The 20,702-nt window shown below is 43.5% G+C and overlaps 1 protein-coding gene across 1 annotated transcript in view; it reads right to left on the reverse strand.

Moving 5' to 3' along the window:
• The window catches only part of cecr2 (CECR2 histone acetyl-lysine reader), a 52,868-nt gene that overhangs the window by 20,067 nt on the left and 12,099 nt on the right, over positions 1 to 20,702 (reverse strand). Inside the window, exon 2 of the mRNA XM_074677665.1 lies at positions 3,463 to 3,557. Coding sequence (XP_074533766.1) covers positions 3,463 to 3,557 — 95 coding nt within the window. The remainder of the gene's footprint in view (positions 1 to 3,462; positions 3,558 to 20,702) is intronic.

Raw genomic sequence — 20,702 nt, forward strand, 5'->3', positions numbered from 1 at the left:
TGTTTAAAATATCAATCATACTTGAACTTGAACTAATAATTCTGATACTGACTAGTGAGGTTGAAAATAGTGAAATCGTTCATGCCCACATCCCGAAACAGAATCTGAGCAACACAAGAGAGAGAGCATTAAACAAATCAAACCTGACTGTGAAAGTAAACGTGTTCCAAAGAAAGTCCTCTGATGACTTTGAGCATCTGGAATGTTTGATCTATTTTGTTGGCTCATTTATGCGCTGACTGCTGTTACAATTTCTCACCAGGTTATGATGTAATAAAGTGCGATCTAAGAAATAAGAGGTTTGCAAACTCTCAGTCATAACCAGCATTCTAATAAAGCAGACAGAAGGATTTATTTGGTCCACTGGAGTCTGTCAGTTTGGATACATGCGATCAATTCAGTTGCAAATTGTGTGTGCAACGTCTCAATATCAGTTAGCGTCCTTTTGTAGTGTGTAGTTAAGAGAACAAGCAGAGTTCAAATCACCACAGCCCTGATTGGACAGAGGAGGTGGGGCTGGACAAAAAGAGAGTGCTTTCTTTGAATGGGACAGGGGTTGTATCTGTACTATGAGTTGGGGCGAGTAAACAAACGCTGGTTCCGGTTCAGGTCTAGCCGATTAATCTGTACCTTTCTGTTCCAACTCAGATGAACAGAACAAGAGCTCTGGGGCAAGGGTGAGCATCTATGCAGCAGTGCAGAGAAAGAGGGACAGAAAAAATGGCTTATCTTGAAAGAGCAGCGTGCACTTTTCACACAGCTGCAGGCTCCCCTCCTCCTAGCAACCCCATCCCTCTCCCTCTCCTTCTCCCTGTCCCCCGTTCTCTTCTACATCCTCCCTCCCTCATCTCCCCGGCTCCGCCAGAGCGTTTAACACGTGCAGATGAAAAGGGCAGCTCAGTGAAAGGCCAGTGCTGAGCAGCCACCCCCAGGATGCCAGTGCCTGTCCAGTCCAATAAAGCAGGTTGTCCTCCTGTTACCGGTTGCCTGGGCGGAAAAACTGGATCATTCCTGCTTCTCTGCTCCTCGCTTCACTGGTACCACTATGCTGCTCTCTAATGATGGACTGGAGGAAGAAGTGCATGCAGGGGGAAAGCCCCAAGGGAAAGAAGTCAAATCTGTGGGTCTGAATATCAACCACCTGCTACATACTCACTTTCTCCTATCACTCCATCACCAGGTTTCCAGTTTCTGTGGTTTATTCTACAGCTTCCTCTTTCATCAGAGAATGAGCACAGCATGACTTCACCACAAGTCAGGGTACGGTGAGTGTGACTCCTCTGCCGGTCATGTTCATGTGACTCACACTTCCTATGAGGGTGTTATTATGACTAATTCAGTAAGTTCAAAAAGCTGTTTACACTTTGACTGCTACAAATCGAGCTGACAGAAAGAAGGATATCTAAATTTTGCTGTGCCTCTGCTGATTCTGTGAGATGCCATGTTCCTGAGGCAGTTGACACCTGTAGCCAAATATGTGCAAGGGTTTTTAACTTCACAGCTCAATATAACCCATCCACAGTTGTAAAATCTTGTGCGCAGTAACCAGGATTTATTTTGATCTTAATTCAGATTCAAAAATAGATATGTGAAAATTTCCAACTAGAGCTGATTAAAAATGTTTTTCACAGCTGTGACAAAAAAGTCAGATTTCTGAACTTTTACAGAGAGGAGCTTAAGAATGCATCCTTAAAGATGCTATGCCACCTTCTGACCCAGAGTCTCACATACACTGTCTTAAATTATTGTTAGCAAGATGTGTGTTTGTTTTGTAATTAAATGTAGATCGGATCGAAACAAATTTTCTTTGTACAAGACAACTTTTTACTGGATACAACTCACTGAGGTAAGGTATTTATCAGTACAGTTACGTAAAGCTATGGTTTGAAACGTGACATCAAGCAAATGTTGTAGCAGCCGGCTACATGTAGTGCTATCGGCAGCTCAGTGCTCTGATGTATCTGTAGGCTAATGTGACAACAAATAAACACTGTCTGTTTGTTTGTAGTTTAGTAGCTGTTTATATTTAGCTCACCTGACAGCTTGGTGCTCTAAGACATGTCTGTAATGTGTAACATTAGTGAATCCTGGTTCTGTCCTGCCAGTCATCTACCAATCAGAGCTAACGTAACCTCACTCTTCATTTTATTGATAGACTCTCAAGTTTGAACAGACCACTGCAGAATAACTGCTGACTGTGGGTTGGAATCAACATTAGCACAAACAGTTTAGCTCCTGTGTTAGCCTGTAGCTCGTGCTCTATCTCTCTCCTGTTTATCTTTCTTCTTCTCTTCTGTCCTTTTTCTGTCTGACAGTTAGGCTCCAGTGTCCACCATCACTACAAAATTAATCACAGAAATCATTATCGGCAGAGAAGAACACATCTCTGTGTTTGATCTTTTCTCTCTGCTAAACCTTGTCAGCTGGAGTGGTGTTGTCATAAAGACCTAGACTTGCTGTAAATCAATCCTGTTCTGCCAAACCTGATCCGGATTAAGAAGTAGCATTTTAAAATAATGTGTAACCTGTAATATTGGCGCTGATAATCTCATTTTAAAGTGTGGATTATGATCAGGCATATATCTAGCAGGGAGACTTTTTCAAGGTCACTTTCAAACTCCTCACAGCTCCTTTAAAGTGATACTCCTGGATAGAACAAGTTGGGTCCTATCACAAGGTTTAGAGCAGAAATTACCCCTACAGCAGTGTTTTTGTGCAGCAAAAGCCCAGAGCGCACGCACCAAACACCCCCTCCCTGCTCCTCTGCCAGTTTCCTCTGCACTCAGACAGGGCCATTTTTTACTTGACCAAAAACACAAATAAACGGACTCCCACCGAAAAAATCTGATATGGTCTGCATTCACGCTTTATTTAGAGAATTTTCAGCGCGTTACTTTCACACAAAAACACCGCTAAATAAGGCTCTAGTTCTCATCGTGTCGTAAAACGGAGCTACCTCCGCTGCAGAGCCACAGCTGGCTACGAGGCACTCGCCGCTTAGTGTATCAGTCCGTGCCCACGCGTGCCAGATATAAACAAATGCAGGTAGTCTGCCAGGACTAAAAGACATGAAAACTAGAGCCTTATTTAACGGTGTTTTGAGTGAAAGTAACGCGCTGAAAATTCTCTAAATAAAGCATGAATGCAGACCGATATCAGATTTTTTCGGTGGGAGTCCGTTTATTTGTGTTTTTGGTCAAGTAAAAAATGGCCCTGTCTGAGTGCAGAGGAAACCAGCAGAGGAGCAGGGAGGGGGTGTTTGGTGTGAGCGCTCTGGGCTTCTGCTGCACAAAAACACTGGTGTAGGGGTAATTTCTGCCCTAAAACTTGTGATAGGACCCAACTTGTTCCATCCCGGAGTATCACTTTAAACTATGAACTTTGAAACTTGTTTGACAAAGTTTATTTAAAAAAAAATAGATTTCAATATGTTGTAGGACACAATAATAATTTTTGACTTACGAGATGTCACGTCGCTGGTAACATCCTTGCAAAAGACAAGCGATGAGGTCCCCAAGAAAGTCCAAGTCCTGCTCCGACAGGGCCTTCTCCAGCTCCTGGACACACAACAAAAAACAGAGCAGGGTGAGAGCACTCATTAAGAACTGTTTTCACAGTGTATATTAGAGATGATATGGGTACAAAGGTGTCACTTCTCATAGAATATACAGTGCTTCATGTTGCCAAAGCTCAGCTCCACAATGACTTCTTGGTTTGGCAGTGGTTGCTTGGCTGGAGCCTGGGTTCAAGTTCAGCCATGACCCCTCTCCTGCCTAGCTTTGTGTTTCAGCCATTCAGGTTTTATGAAGCGGCAGTAACCGGCAGAGCAAACTCTAAAAGACCTGAAAGCACCAAGGAGAGATGGCAGGCAGCAGGGGCCTGGAGCTGCAACACAGCCGTGCCCCCCTCCTCTCCTCTGCTGACCAACCAAGAAAAAGCACCCCACACGGCTACCCAGCATGCACTGCTTTTTACCAGTGATACCCAAAGGCTCTGAAACAGAACAGGAGGGGAGAGAGGGAGAACAGGAGGCTGAGAGGGCAGAAATGCAAATGTAAAGTGCTCCGTCAGCCAAGTGTCCATTTCACTTAAAGCCCCCTTTTTAGCAGGATGCAAAGCAGCTCCTTCAGGCTGAAGCTCAACCAGTTGCTCTTTAGAAAAGGAACAGAGATGACTGCAGCTGATCACGCCTCACCCCTCCTGCTCCCTGCTCTCACACCACAGGCTAATCCAGATCCCTGCTCTCCTGACACAATCATTTCAGAACTTGGCCGTTCACAAATGTATTTTACAGTTGAAGACTTTTCATGTCTTTTAGAGCTTCTTATAGTCTGACTGCGGGTTGGCAGGAAATGTTAGTGTGATCAATCCGTTTTCAATCTCCCATGCAGCCACAGAGGACATGTCAGGATGTTGTGTGTGTGGTTAGAAAAAAAGAGATCTGACGCTCTTTTAGTGTCACGTAAACATTCACAAAACTACAGCAGCAGCTCAGAGAAAGGGAGACTTATTTCAAGGTGAAGGAGGTGTTTAACAGTTGTGCGCTCGCTCATGTCTCCTTGGACTGCTCCCTCTCTCTTTCTGGAGAAACCAGGTTGAGCACTGAGGTCAACGAAGGTCAGTGTACACACCTCACAGCCGCAGAAAACGACAGAAACCAGGAGCCAACAAGTCAGTGCGATGAAAAACAGAAGAGGAGGAGGAGGAGGGGAGACGCTGAGAGGAGGGTTAAGAAAGAAGTTGAAAAACAGGATGAGTTAAACGTTCTGCTTGGGGTTAGAAAAGAAAACAGTGGGAGGGTAAGTGGAGACAGCGAATCCTGCTTCTGACACTTAAGAAAGACACCAGCAGAGTGAGTTTGATGACAGGAGATAAAAATCCCCTTCATCACGTGGCTCAAAGGAAGAACAGTTCATTAATTTTAATGAGATCCTACTAAACAGCAATTTGAAAGCAGATCATGGCGTCCACACTGGAGAGTGGGATGGGGTCTGATGGGTCTGTGAAAGATCTGATTCTGTATGAAACGCTGTTAGCATGTTAGAAGTATGGAGAGGTTCAGATCTGCTGTTTTCTGATGAGTACTCACATCTTAGCAGGTCATTACTCAAACACACTGTGATTTATTGTGATGTAGGATCATCTGCTGCGTGCCCACTAATATTTGTCATGTGGATATCAGCACTAACAGACTGCAGTAGGTGATATATATCTGCCTATTTATCTGTGTGGCTTCAAAGATGGAAAGCCACAAGCTACGCGTTTGGAATATTTATTCACCAAATTCAAAACATATCTTTTCTTTGAATTTTAACAAAGTTTAGACTGTGTAACAACTAAATTGTTTCAAGAAGATTGAGATATTGTCAATTAAAAAAAATTTAAAGTGACAAATTATCATAGAAAAAAAACAATCTTTTTTTTTTCAATCAACAGCTGATTAGAAATAAAATTTATGATGATGTTGTTTTGGCTTCAACACAGCCACCTTTCAAAGTGGAAACGATACCATATCAATGCCCTCAACAGTACTTCAACAGTATCGGTGCTCATCGGTACCAATTTTCGGTACTTTTGTTCATGTGGTAATAAATATAAATTTGTTTGATAATAAAATCTCATAGTTTTTCAATTTATTCATTTTTCAATATATAACCTTGCAATGCTGTGTTCATGTCCAGTATGGAAAATCACCTACTCTTCCACTCCTTCACAGGCACAAGGATGCGTTCAGGTACCTAAACATGGATTTCACTTCAAAACTCAGTACGCCAGTTGGTACCTGTACGGATTTCGGTACCCATCCCTGGCAGTCCCGACTCTGTCTTTAGCATTGTCCCACCCACAGTACCATCTGATTGGTGACACGCAGACATTATTTTGGAAAATTTGACTTACAGTAGGAAACTTTAGGGAGCTACCTATTTTTTTAAGTTTTCATCTAACTTCATAAGATTGCTGCTTAGGGATGGGTACCTTTCACATTTGAAATGATACAGTACTGATGCCCAGTACCTGGCAATCGGTACTGGTACTCAGCGGTACCAATTTTTGGTACTTTTTTGTGTTTCTGTGGTAAAAAATACAAATTTGTTTAGTAATAAAATCTTTTTTTTTTTTTACACATATGTATTCTTCATTAAAGAACCTTGCAATGCTGTGTTCACGTCCAGCATGGAAAATTGGCTACCCTTCCACTCCCTCACAGTCACTAGGATGCATTTAGATACCTAAACATGGTACCTTTAGATTTTACATGAACCTGGTACCCGGTACTTTTGACAGAATTCGGTCGGTACCTATAAAAGTACCTAATTCAGTACCCATCCCTATTGCTGCTGAGCCTGGGAGCTGTTTAATAAACACATGCTTAAAATTGTTTACACAAAGTTAAGTTTAGGTGTTTGTATTATCCAAAATTTTGATGCCAGTATTTTCACATTTACTACAAATGAATATCAGCTCCAAATATCTGTTATTGGCAAGTATGGAAAGGCAGAATGACTTAAATAAGGTTTGCTAATGTTTGTAATGGTGACTGTAAAGTTTGGTCTCTGGTCTGGATGGGAAAAAAATAACTAAAAAAATCACAGAGTGAAAAAAATATTTTAAAAAAGCAAATAAAAACAAAGCTTGGCTTTGAACTTCCTTTTTTTATTTATTACTTTCGAAGTTATTTTTTTGGCTGTGGAAAGAGGGTGACAATGGAGAGTGACGTGCAAAAATCGTGTCACAAGTTGGATCTTAACCCCGGGCTGCCCACCTGAGGACCAGCCTCATGAGGCGTGCAGCTTAAAATACAGGGCTATACTGAAAGCTCTAAAGTCTTTATTCTGTTAAACAGCAGACCTGTGCATTATTAGTCTTTAGTTTTTCCACTTCCGCTGAGAAAAGAAAACTTTATCCATTTATTTTGTGCCCTTTCATGTAGAAAGGCGTTTCCTAACATTGGCCTCTGGTGTGCTCAGCTGTGTGAATTTGGTTGCCTTTCCCAGTCTGGGTTAAATCCACTTCCACTTTAAGCTACTTGAGACAGACCAGTGCCAAATTTGATGATCAGCTGGCTTGGTGAGGCTCAGCTCTATACCTGGAATTTAGGTGAGCCCGAGCAACTCCCAGTAACTTTTTGAACACCTGTTCATCAATCTATGGCTTATTTCATCTGTTAGAAACTGGAATAAACAGACGCAAAGGATGAGCAAATTACTTTGCTTTGTACAACCAATTCACGCCTGTCAGGTCTGTCTGCACGAGCAATGCAAACAAATAAGGTTGCCAAGCCAGGCAAATTGGCATTTGGCACAGACTTCATAGGTGATTAAGCCACGCAAAATTGGCTTGGAGTGTGGACACACCTTCCAGGTAAAGGGAAGTCACACGTTCACCAAATATTATTCCTGTTTTGCCATGTAAATGATCCACACTGAGAGGAAACAGTCCTGCAGTTTACACCTGAGCCTCTGATCTGGACAAAGTCTGGTGTCATGCTGGCGTTCAATCCACACAGAGAAAAGGGAGAAAGGTTTTGTTTCACATTACACTACCTCATTAGAATAAAAATACCCCATTCAAACATGCTACATCACTTTCACACATACTGGCAACTTGTTTTCACCAATCCACAGAGCAAGCATGTCTTGTAGGAGTAATGCAGTGTCTGAAGGGCTGTTTACACAGCTAGTTTTCAGGATGAAACGCAAAAGTATTGTTGTGTTTCGGCTAGGGATGCTTTCACATTTGAAATGATACAGTACTGATGCCTGGTACCTGGGAATCGGTACCAAACTTCTGGACCAAGTTTTGGTACTTTTTGTGTTAATGTGGTAAGAAAATATCAGTTTTTTAAATAATGAAATATATATTTTTTTCAATTTAACATATTTATTCTTTAATATTTTTCTCATGTTCATTTCTAGCATGGAAATTTCACCTACTCTTCCACTTCCTCACAGTCACAAGGATGCATTTAGGTACCTAAACATGGTACCTTTTGGTTTTATGTGAATCGATACCCGGTACTTTTGACAGAATTGGGTCAGTACCAATAAAAGTACCTAATTCGGTACACATCCCTAGTTTCGGCTTCACGTTCTCACGGAAACAACGTTTTAGCCGACCTAAAACACACACTTTTAAAAACGAACTCCAGAGTGGATTTTTTCTGTAACGCTGCAGCCACTTAACCTGACACGCCAGACGGACAGTTTCATATATCCACCACGGAAATATTTCACTAGTCCATCTGGGTAGCAGCTCTTCAGATTTGTTTTCAGAGGCAGGACCTTCAAAAAAAATCAGCAGCTGGTGATTAGATGACTGTTCTGATTGACACACTCAACATGGACCAATCCACATCAAGCCACGGTATGACGTAGCTTATGTTTGCGGCTGCTGAGAAACAATAGATGAACAACTACAGGAACACGAGAAACAGTTGTGGTAATGGCGTTAGACGACTTCTGCTGTTTTTGTTAAGTCAACTTAAGAATTAAAGGAACACTGACAAGTACCAAAGTCTGCTGACGTCACGTCTTCTCGTCACTGCTCCCGCAGCTCCCGCCTCTCTTCCCTGATCAGGCCGGTTAGATTTTAGCCGAGTGAAATCGTTGGTCATTGGAGCCTGACAAGATGGGCCTGCAGGATTTCAGAAACTGAATCAGGAAGGTCCGTCTGCTCTGCAAGGTTAGCAGCCACTGGCATTTTTAGCGGGAACCCTGACATCACATTCCACTTCATGCATGCGCATCCAACAGTCCAACAGTACTGTTGTTATGATTTTCTTGTTCTGCTGAATCTGCTGAATCTGCTGACTGTCTTTGACAAAATGAGCATCTGTTGCTCAGCTTCTGGTCTCAGCATTCACCAATAAACCAGATGATCGACCCAACTCTACTTCAGTGGAGATCTACCAAAAGCTGCTCTGGACAAGACAGTTATAGGGCCAACTACAGGCCTGGCATGTTTACTACAGGGTTTTCACTCCCTCAGCATTTCACTGCGTTTTTACGCTTTCACATGAAACATTGTCGAGTAAACGGGGCCACTGTGTATGCAGGAAAAGGACACACAAGCATACAAGGACAATTTTACATTTGGACATGCTAAATATAAAACTGTTGTTTTCTAGACTCCTGCTGCTCTCATGCCTTAGCAGAGCACACAAATAGATGATTCACAGGTACTGGATCTGGAGGACATCTAAAACAAACAGATCAGGTGTGTTCTGCTCCCAGCCCCCAAAGTATGAAGATTCACAAAAAAACACAGATCCCCGTTGTAAAGTGTGCCATACAAACAGATGGATGACTAACGTTTTAAATGGCCTCTTGTGCAAGCACACTTCTTGCCTGAATACTGTACTGCTAAAGACGTATGTCATCACAGCCGTTAGCTCTGCTTGTTAAAGGACAACAAGCCAGTGTGGATCCCTGTGTGCACAAGAGTTCCTGTGTCACGCTCTCTTCCACTTCCTGGTTCTTCGAGCCCCCTCTGGGCCAGAGAGGGACCATCCATCAGACAGACTGCACTTTGATCACACTTGGAAAGAGCTGGGGGCCAGGGCCAGGGGGAGAGTGGAGAGTGGGGTACAGCACAGCAGAGTAGAGGGCTTGCTACAGCCCCTGGATTACCAGCACCCTGCTCCACCTTTGAAGTGCCACACAGCGTCTCAGATGGCAGAGGGAAGGGGAATTAATGTGGTGTGCGTGCCCTTTCTTGAGCCATCCATCCAGCTTGCCAATCCTTTCTCCGCCTGGTGCTCACACACTCACACCCTGCTCCTGAGAGGCTGCTATAGGGTCACTGTGCTGCAGCTGAACATGTCCTGTGGGAACCCTTTAGAGGCGCGCGCGCACACACAAACACACACACACACACACACACACACAAACACACACACACACACACACACACACACACACACACACACATACACACACACACACACACACACACACACACACAGTCGTAACCAAACTTAGACACAGCAAGGACAACCTTTGGCAAACAGCCAGCAGCAGACAGAAACACTCAGTGTTTCCGACATTCAGCCGTGCACGTGTCTCCACAGTAAACACAGAGAGTGTTTCTGCTGCTCCACATTAATGATCAATCAGACTTGGTGATAAGACAGCTGAGGAGTGACGGGCTACCAAAGGTATGAATCATGGAGTAGAACCATCAGAGTTACTGCCTGTTCCTGCAGTGGCCAAACAGGATATTCCTCCTCGCACACGGGGACCAGGACTGGAGCGTGAGTCAAGGCTTACTCAGTAGGTGTGTCATGGCCACAGCCTCTTTGTGGGCCGGCCTCACAATCAGCCATCAGCAATTCAGCCTGAAGGTATTTGCAGCTTCTCTCACCCACTCCCCTGCTGTTCCTCTCTCTGTGGCTTAACCTCTCACTGCTCTCCTCCACACCACCTCCTCCCTCCTCCCCCATCCTGTCCTGCTGCCCCGGGTCTACAAGGGCCTCTGAGGCATTCTATTATTCCCCTGACAACACCCCAGCTCCACTCTCCACCCCACTCCTTTCCTCTCTCTGTCTTCCTTATCTCTGTGCTCCCTCCACACAGGCCACACTAAAACCAGCCCCACTTTACTTCAGCACAGGACTGTGGCTCTCACCCACTCAGGACATCTGGACTGGGAATGACTGTTAGAATGAATAAAGTTCATAATAAGTGAAGTAAATATCCAGTGTGATGAAGGATACACAACTTTCTGGTAGAACTTAGTCTTCTTTGTTCAGCATATCAGCAGACAGACTGAGGTGGTGTGACCTGAAACAGACTGTACACACATCTCTGTCACCACTTCCAGGTGAATGATGGGGAGATCATTTGAGCTATTTCAAAAAGCAGCCAGTCAGTCCCTGGATTAATACTTTACATAAGCTGAAACTAAAGTTCAGATTCAGTACCTCAGAAGATTTATATTCTTTCACTTTTCAGTGAGGTTATAGGAGCGTGTAGAGCAGCTCTATTCAATTAGCGGCCCATGGGCCACGTGTGCAACCCCTGAGTGGCCCAAAAGCAGCTGTTGAGTGTGGAGCTGAAACGATTCCTCGAATGATTCGAGGTACTCGATTACAAAAAGTACTCGAGTAATTTTCTCCACCTCGAGGAATCGTTTAATTTTTAAAAAGATCAAAGAGTGGTATTTCAAAAAGAGCTGAGGCCATATTAAGAGAGTTTTCAAACCCCTCAAGCTACCCCTCATAAAAAATAGCAACTAGCAACAAATCTAGCTTCTTTTCTGGAGTTTGGAGACTAATGGGTCATTCTACGAAACCGGTGCCATTTGGGTCCGCAACATTTGATGAGATGTACAAGGCACAAAAAATGTGTTAAAGTGTGTTTACAAATTTTGGAGCTACCAAAACAAGTGCTCTTATTGACATGCTGTATCAGAAAATTCTATTTCTTAAAGAGAAAAATTTTCATATGAAAAATAACTGCTCTTTAATTAAACAAAAATGTGTTTTATCCGATTACTCGAGCAATCGATGGGATTTTCAGTTGAATACTCGAATACTAAAATATTCAATAGCTGCAGCCCTAAGTTGAGTGATTGGGACTTGGATCCAACAAGAAAAGGTTCTTGTACTAGGGGTCGTTTACCCGACAAAGGTTTGAGGATGAAATGCAAAAGTATTGTTGTGTTTTGACCTCTCGTTTCCACAGAAACAGCGTTTTAACCAACCTAAAACGCAAACTCTTGCACCAAAGTGGATGTTTTCGGAAACGTTGTTGGTAAACAGTAAGCTTCTTTTTCAGTGGAAACGCTGACATCACGCTCCACTTTGAACAAGTGCATCCAAAGCCGCGTTTCCACCAAGCAGCCCAGGTCGGTTCAGAACGGTTTGGCTCAGTTCAGTACAGTTAAGCCTGGGTAAGTGACGATTCTTTCGACCAATCGACAGTCTGCAGTGTGTTGCTCCACCGAGACAAACTGAACTGAACTGGTCTGCTTGGTGGAAACGCAGCCCCACAGTACTGTTGCTACAATCAAGGTGGTCTACCATGTTGCACTTGTGCTGCTGGACAAGACAGTTATAGCGCCAACTACAGGCCTGGCGTGCTCACTACAGCATTTTCAGTTCCTCAGTGTTTCTGTGTTAATGCAGGTTTCTTTCACTGCGTTTTAGCGTTTTCAGATGAAACGCTGTTGTCAACAGGGCCTAGCACTAAGAGATTCTTACAAAATGTCCAACATAATTACAGATATTGCCTGCAACACCTATCATAGCGTAGTAACTAACCCACAATGCATCGTGTCGTTGAGCAGGTGCATTTAAAAAGTTTGCATTCGCAGTCCTACACAGGTGAAACTAGCATGTCTCTTTCTACCCTAGCGAAAAATCAGCTAGGAGAATCATCAGTTGAATCCTGCGCGGACTGAAATGTATTTATTTATTTCACCACAAAGTCCAAAACTGCAACCATTGTGTTTGCTCTGTAAAGAGCGCTGAAGTGCTAAAAGCACACCTTTCACCTTACTGAAAAACATGTCGCATTTTAGATAAACCTTCCCGAGGGATCTCATGAGGGGGCAATTCAAATTTGGAGTTGACTGTGTCTTACAACCAGAGCTGTACTTCAATAAAGCAGACTTGCATTGCTCAGGAGAGGGCCGCAGCAGCTTAACTGAGCTGCTAAAAATGTGTGGCCCAGCTCATGTCCTTAGTCTGAAATCCCAGCCTGACCAAATGTTTTATTGAAAAGCCCTAGTGTAAAGGAGAAGTCCTGATGTCACCTAACCCTTCATGTAAGTTCATCAGCAATCAAAGAGTTGGAATCTAGGATCAATATGGTGAAGAAACAACCAAATTAAGACAAAAGACAGAGCATTCTAGAGAATACTGTCAAAAGAAAAAAAATCACTTTAATGACCCCACAGAAGAGAAAAGAGAGCTGGATTGTAGGTTGATAATAAACAACCTGTTTATTTTTGGTTTTGCCAAATCTCTCTGTTTTCAGGTGAGCCTATACCCATCACTAGCACCTTCCAGTTTGAAAAGTAGCATCACGTAATCCATATATTTTTTTTTAAGCCTAATACAACTCTTTTTAAAATAGGATTGATTAAGAGACGAGGTTTGGCTTTTTACTTCATAAGGATTTGCAAGTTAATCTGATAACTAACCTGCTGGAAGACAGAGGTTGACCAATCCAGCTTATAAAAAGAGCACATCACATGGGTCATCTGTATCCTTTGTACATGCTGCAATGGAGTAGGTTTTTAAAAAATCTTTGGGATGTTGTGGGTAGATGTACTGACTAGGGTTAGGTACGTTGGGTACTGATAGAATTCTGTCTGAAGTACTGAGTACTAGGGGTGTAACAGTACATGTATCTGTGCCGAACCGCTCCATAAGGCCGTTCGGTTTGGTACAGTGCTGTATTCGAACGAGTACAGTAAGTTTACGTTAGCCGCTGCACATGGCTCGTTAATATTCATGCGAGTACTCGTCTATGATTGGCTGAGCAGGGAAGGCGTTTTAATATTCATGAGGAACGTTGTCTGTGATTCGTGCTTTGCGATCATGTGCATAGCATGTGGACGTGACGTCTCACGGTGAGTCAATCAGAAGATGAATATCAAAGAGCTTCTGTAGCCACAGGAGCTCGTGTCTGAATTGTGCATCATGGCTGCTGCTAACAACCAACCGGAGCTTGAAGAGCCTCCCCCCTCGCTGTATAATGGCAAATTTTTGGTTTAATAAACATGCTAAACAAGCAAATGGTTTTGCGTTGTTCCATACTGTACCAAAAATGTACCGAACCGTGACCCTAAAACCAAGGTACGTACCGAACCGTGATTTTTGTGTACCGTTACACCCCTACTGAATACCGATTCACGTAAAATCAAATGGTACCAGTTTCAGGTACCTAAACACATCCTTGAGACTGTAAGGGAGTGGCAGGGTAGGTGATTTTTCATACTAAACATGAGCACAGCATTGCAAGTTTATATATTGAGAAATAGGTATGCTGAATTGAAAAACTTAGAGATTTTATCAATCAGCAAATTAACATTTATTACCACTTAACACACGCAAAAGTACCAAAATTAGTACTGTTGAGTACCAATACTGATTGGCAGGTACCAGGCAACAGTACTGAATCGTTGATATCGTAGTGGTTATGATTTTGCCTGTTGATTGGAGTTCTGGCTTTGGTGACAACATGTCCTGAAAAGTGTAGATGAAAATGCTTCCATCAATCCAGGCAGCCATCACTCAGTTATCAGAATAACAGGGATTCAATGGTGCCATGTTCCAGCTGGTCTCCCATTACAGACTGAATCCTTGGTCTATGAAAACCAGTGTGGTGGCTGTTTGAAGAATGAGTGTTCAGTCAACTGAGAGGAGGAGAAACGCTGACTTTTAAAGGCAAGGAGACAGCAAGACTAGAGCAACATCAAGGCACAGCAGAGCCTCTGTGTTCAGAGATAAAAGCAAAATCTGCTTTTCTCTGCAGAGACTAAGACTTCTGTCATGTCCACAATTCACATCTGTAGTGAAGACAAAGACAGATAAATAGCTTCTGCGTGCGTCTGGCCAATGCAGGCTGTGTGTGTGAAAGAGAGGGGCAAGGTTGTGATGAGCAGAGCGCAGTGTTTGTTTCAGGAGCTTGAAGGTTGATGTAGATCCTCAGAGCCTGTAGTATCAGGGGGCTGGCCTCTCGGGCTGCGCTCACAGCAGACACTTTTCATGCCACTGCCGTTAACAGCTCCTTCGGGGTCTATATCACCAACAGTTGGAGGACGAGTGCACAGCGAGCCGGAGGGGGAAGGGAGGCCTGTTTGTTGTGTAAAGGCTCTTCTCTTCCTCTCCTTAGCTTCTTTCTTTATTCTTCCTCCCCCACTCCCTCCCCTCTTTCATCTCACACATGGTTCCTTCAGGAGCCATCATCTGACAACACCCTCCTCCCCCACATGTAACCACCTCCTGCCACATGACAAACACGCACACGCAGCCATAACACCACAGGAAAACGCCCTCACATCCTGAGGATGTAGCACTCATCTGATAATCAGAGGAAAGAATCAACATCTTCAGCGTGCTGGCAAACACATCTGACTGATGCGCCAAAGCAACAACTTGTTGACTGGTTTTTCTACATAGATTGATTTACAATGAGTCTATTTAAGCTGGAGTGAAGAGTCTGAGCCAGCGTTTCGACACATTCAAACAATTAGAGCCTCGGGGTGAGGACGCCATTTGTTGGTGGAAATATGTGAACAGGAAGAGCAGCGGCAGGTTTGTTGTAAATGAGCTGTACTACCAGAAAGAAGGAGCCACAAACACTAAATATAGCTTACACCACTGTAAGGCCGGCTCTGTTAGTGTCAATGTCAGGGCCAGGTGGAACAGGTGGCCGCTCCACTTTGAGTGCTGGTGGAGAGGCTGTGGGTGAGGGGTTGGGGGCAGTGAACAGATCTTTCCTGAGACATGCTCTCTCCACACAGATGGGAACCCTCGGCCTGCCTGGCTGGGGATGTGGGAGAAGATGATTACGCACAGGAGATGGGAGGCCACCCAGTGGAGCCCAGCACCTCACATGCTCTCAGCTCTGAGGAAACCACATCATCAACTTCCCTGTATAAAACCTGAGCTTCCTGCTTCAGCAGACATCCCAGCGGTCCCATTCCCTGACTACATAAACATACATCTTTATGCTTCCACACACAGATAGTTTGAATCCAGCCGGCTGCACACACAGATAAAGGAAAAGGTTCCCAGAGGAAGAAAGGAAGAGGAATGAATGGTGCACCCAAAAAAAACCCTTCTGAAATAAAGGTGACACTCTGGAGGTTTTCCTCAATGGCTCAAAACAGGTGTACAGGAGCTACACCTCTGTCACTTCAGTAGCCACAGTTACATGAGGAGTTTTTCATCTTTCAGAATGGAATCTTTCTGAATGACTTTTCCGAAAACACTAGTATACATGGAAAGAAATATTCAAATCTTTGTCGTCTGTCCAGTCTTTAAATTATTTTAATTTCTTTCAAAGTTTGGATCAAAAACAAACTTTCCGCAGCAGTCCAGTGCTGACGGCTCACCGCCATTTTTAAAGTTGAGGAACGTCTCTAGTTGCGTCTTATGTCATATCTGAGCATGTGCTGAAAGAACTTACCCTGACAACTTTCCGTTTGGGTGGATACATGATACCTCAATCGGTTTGGGGAAAGGAATATTCCACCCATGTGAAACAGATTAAATGTCCATTCGGATTGGCACTTTTCTTTCGGAATGAGGTGTATACAAAGGTTTAATTCTTTCTGTTTGAGCAAATAAACCGAATGCCAGTGGAATATTTGGGTCCATGTAAATGTGACTAGTGTTTTTCTGAAAAAGCACAACCAGGTGGTTTGGCTGCACACTTCCTATATACAGCACCTTAGATGAGCTGGAAAATGTTGGGTGGTGTATGCTGTGTGATGAGCTGCTCAGTCCACATTGAACAAAGGTGTGAGATGGCAGTAACTTTCAGTAACTGTCATCAAATCCAGGCACGAGGTTTTTAATTTCATGGACACACATTCTAGTCACAAGGAAGTCTCTTTCGAGCCAACTGACATGTATGGAGAACTCAATGTGGAGCTATACTTGTACCTTGAAGATGCCATGGGGAGGATCTGTTTTAACTGAACTCTCTCACCACCTTCTGGCCTGGAGTCACTGCACACTGTCGTAAATTTCTTTTATCAAGGCGTGTGTTTGTTTAGGAAATAAATAGAGATCAAATTGAAACAAAACGTGACGTCAAAGAAACCTGTAGCAGCTGGCTAAATGTAATGCTATCTGCAGCCCGGTGCTGCCACGTATCTGTGGGCTAACATGACAGCCCAGTGCTCTAAAGCCTCACTTCCGCCAAGCAGTCTGGTTTAGATCAGTATGATTTGGTACGGGTTGGCTTGGTTAAGCCTGGTCCTGTGGAGAAGTTGAGCCGTGGTCGTGTGGTAAGTGACGATTCTTTCAACCAATCAACTGACTGCAGCGTTGTAGCCCCACCTTCCACCACGGATTGGTTTAGTCTGGCACCCCTACCCCTCCAAAAAGTGTGACGGCTTGTCTTGGTTATTTGGGAATCTGTCCTAGGATTAGTCAGTGGAAACACTGTAAGTTCCATGTCAAACTGAACTGAACCACTTGGTGTTAACAGGGCTTTAGACATGTCTAGGGATGGGTACCTTTCACATATGAAACAATGTGGTACCAATGCCTGGTACCAGGCAATCGGTACCGCTACTCAACGGTACCAGTTTTTGGTACTTTTTTGTGCTTATTTGGTAAAAAATATCAATTTGTTTAATTTTTTTTTGTTTATGTTTTTCAATTTAACATATTTATTCTTTATTACATGAGCTTGTAATGCTGTGTTCATGTCCAGCGTGGAAAATCGCCTACTCTTCCACTCCCACATAGTCACAAGGATGCATTTAGGTACCTAAACATGGTACCTTTTGATTTTTCATGAATCGATACCCGGTACTTTTGACAGATTTTGGTTGGTACCTATAAAAGTACCTAATTCGGTACCCATCCCTAGACATGTCTGTAATGTGAAACGTTAGTGAATCCTGGTTATGTCCAGTCATCTACCAATCAGAGCTAACGTAACCTCACTCTTCATTTTATTGATAGACTCTCAAGTTTGAACAGACCACTGCAGAATAACTGCTGACTGTGGGTTGGAATCAACATTAGCACAAACAGATTAGCTCCTGTGTTAGCCTTTAGCTCGTGCTCTATCTCTCTCCTGTTTATTTTTCTTCTGCTCTTCTGTCCTTTTTCTGTCTGACAGTTAGGCTCCAGTGTCCACTATCACTACAAAATTAATCACAGAAATTGTTTTCAGCAGAGAAAAACACAGATCTCTCTTCTCTCTACTAAACTTCATCAGCCAGTGTGGTGTTGTCATAGAGACCTAGACGTGCCTTAAATCAACCTCAATCAATCAAATAACCTGTAACCTGTAATACTGGTGCTGAGAATCTCATTTTAAAGTGTGGATTACAATCAGGCAGATATCTAGAAGGGAAACTTTTTCAGGATCACTTAGAAACTCCTCACAGCTCCTTAAAGCTTTTGGGGCACTATAACATGTAATAGCCTTTGACTTTTGTACACTTACAAGACCAGCAGGAGAAACAAACTAGTTTATTAGTTCTGAATAGAGAAATATGTTGCAGCACGTTGTGGACCAGAAATACCTTTGTTTGGCGTAACACACCGCAAAGTTATGTTGATGAAAATCTCGTTCCACTTCAGTTACTTCCTCTGAGGGAGGATCTGAGGCGTTGGTGAAAAGATGGGTAACATCAGAGCTGGTAGTGCAGGACAGCTCTCACGCATGTTGCTATATGTGGCACTTCTGCTGTGTTAACAAACCGTGCCTCTTCTGCTCCCACGGTGTAGTAATGGGGTGTGAAACCACACACCTTGACATCAATATGACGCCAGTTCAGATTGAGATGTGCTGGTACAAATGTGTAGTAATATTGAAACTTTCTCCCCAGGTTGTTGGAGAGCTGCGGTGTGTGAGAGACAGCAGATAATATCACTGTGAGGTGCGTGTGTGTGACAGAGAGGTAAGTTGAAAGCAGGCGTTAGACTCTGTGAGGCTCTCTATGAGGTTGTGATCCAGCTGTGCTGTGTTTTTCCTTCTGCAGTACGTTTGTGTGTGTGAGTTTGCACCGCTCTCCTCAGTAACACCCTCTTGCTCCAGATTTCAAAGACCTCTAAACTCCACAGTCCTTTCTAGGCCTGTCACGATAATCAATAAATCAATTAACCGAATGATAAATAAAATCGTCCTCTGTAAGTTTGCCAGCCTCGATAAACTGACACGTGCATGCATGTTTGTTTTCCTCCTCTCTTTCCACCAAAGAGGCTGAATGAGAAGATGACTCACTACGTCTATCTTTCCTAACATCAGGGTGCATAGGTTCTATAGCGGATTTAGCAGATTTATAGCGGAGTGTGCATCTGTCAAAAATGCGATCTTCGGGGTGAAGACGGGGCTGCTCCAGCATACACACGGAGAGAGCTGAAGCGAGCGTCCTGAGGGGTAAGGAGGAAACACACGCTAATATGAGTGATGGCACGAAAGATACGGTTCTTAAGCCGCCTGCCACAGTCCCAGTGTGGGAATATTTTGTTTTTTATCAGAATGAACAGAGTGTGAGCTCATGAACACTAACGAGCTGATATGTCGCATTTGTTTGAAAATAGTGGCGACGAAGAAGAAGAAGAAGGGGAGGTGCAGCGGAGCCTTGTTCTTTGACAAGCCACTCCTCCTGAGGCCTACTGAGGCGGCAAAGTAAATAGAAATAAAAGCGCCAAATGGTGGGCGCTCAAAGACAGTTACATTGCCAAAGAAATGCAGCCCTTCAATTTTGGTTAGTATTAATTATTTTCATTGGCATGTATTTTTTTCTAAAAGAGAGTCCTTTTCATTTTCATTGTATTTTTTTCTCTGTCTTGTTTGTTAAATTTATTATATTTTTTGTTTAATTTATTTTATTTAAAAGATCCTGACTTTTTAATTACAGTTAAATACTCTTCAGAAATTAAAGTTTCTTGCTTTTGATATGGTGTACTCACTTTATTATCCCATTTATCATAATTACATCAATTAAAAAATGGGAAAAAAAGGAAATAATATTGACAATAATATCGTTTATCGGCAATAATATTTTGGAAAATTATTGTCCAACAAAATTTGTTATCCTTACAGGCCTCGTCCTTTCTTCCATTTACTCTGCGCCTGTTCTGTCAGACCCTCTGACTGCTGTGATCCCTCACACACAGAAACAAACTCATACTAATGAGACATGAAGGCAGGGTTGAAGAAAAACATACTCTACAAAATTCTACAGGACTCCTGGTTGATTGGACCTGGCTTGGTACTGTTCTCGTCACTTCTCTGATTCTTGTTGCACAACAAACAGCACAGGCAGAGAGCGGAGAGCAACCCTGGAGGGATACTGCCCCAGACTGGAGACAGAGAGAGGGAACCATGGGGAGCTGCAACAATGGAGCTGGCTGAAACAAACCCCGGTGTATTCCTCTCTACCTCCCTCTCTGTCCACACACTCTCCATGTGAAACCATCTGATGCATGTACTGCTGCTCTCACTTGTCAATCACAGCTGGGGGAAGGGCAGCAGCTCCTTAAACCCCCCCTCCCTCCTTACACACACCCACACACAGATCATGCAAAGCAGGGTATTAAAAAAGACGTTCAAGTCTCGGGGTCTTGATCTTTGAGGGGTGGTCGCAGAGTGAGCTAAAGTTTGGCTCACTTTCTGTGCAGCTTGATGTGGAGGCTAACGTGTCAGGGGTTGGTGTCTGTGAGCCTGTAAGAAGGGCTGAGCTGGGGATGTGTCAGTGGGTGGGACAGACTGAGAAAAGAGACGCCAGGGATGAGTAAACTGTGTGGGTCTGAGATGAGAAAGGATTATTGTTGTTGTTGTGAGTGGGGGGGTTGGAGGGGGGGGTCCGAGTCTCCTCCCTGGAACTGACAAAGGAGATGAAGCAGCTGAAGCTTGAAGGTAAACAATTATCAGTGATTCAAGCCGCTGAGCAGTGATCTCTGGTGATGATGCTGATGTTGCAGATACAGCAGCAGGAGAAATGATGGGATTAAACCTCTGCTTCTTTTTACCATATCTTCACCACAACCAGTCACC

The sequence above is a fragment of the Halichoeres trimaculatus genome, unplaced genomic scaffold (assembly GCF_033239565.1).
Source record: "Halichoeres trimaculatus isolate MK-OKI-2021-1 unplaced genomic scaffold, fHalTri1.1 fHalTri1_scaffold_10, whole genome shotgun sequence".
NCBI lineage: Eukaryota > Metazoa > Chordata > Actinopteri > Labriformes > Labridae > Halichoeres > Halichoeres trimaculatus.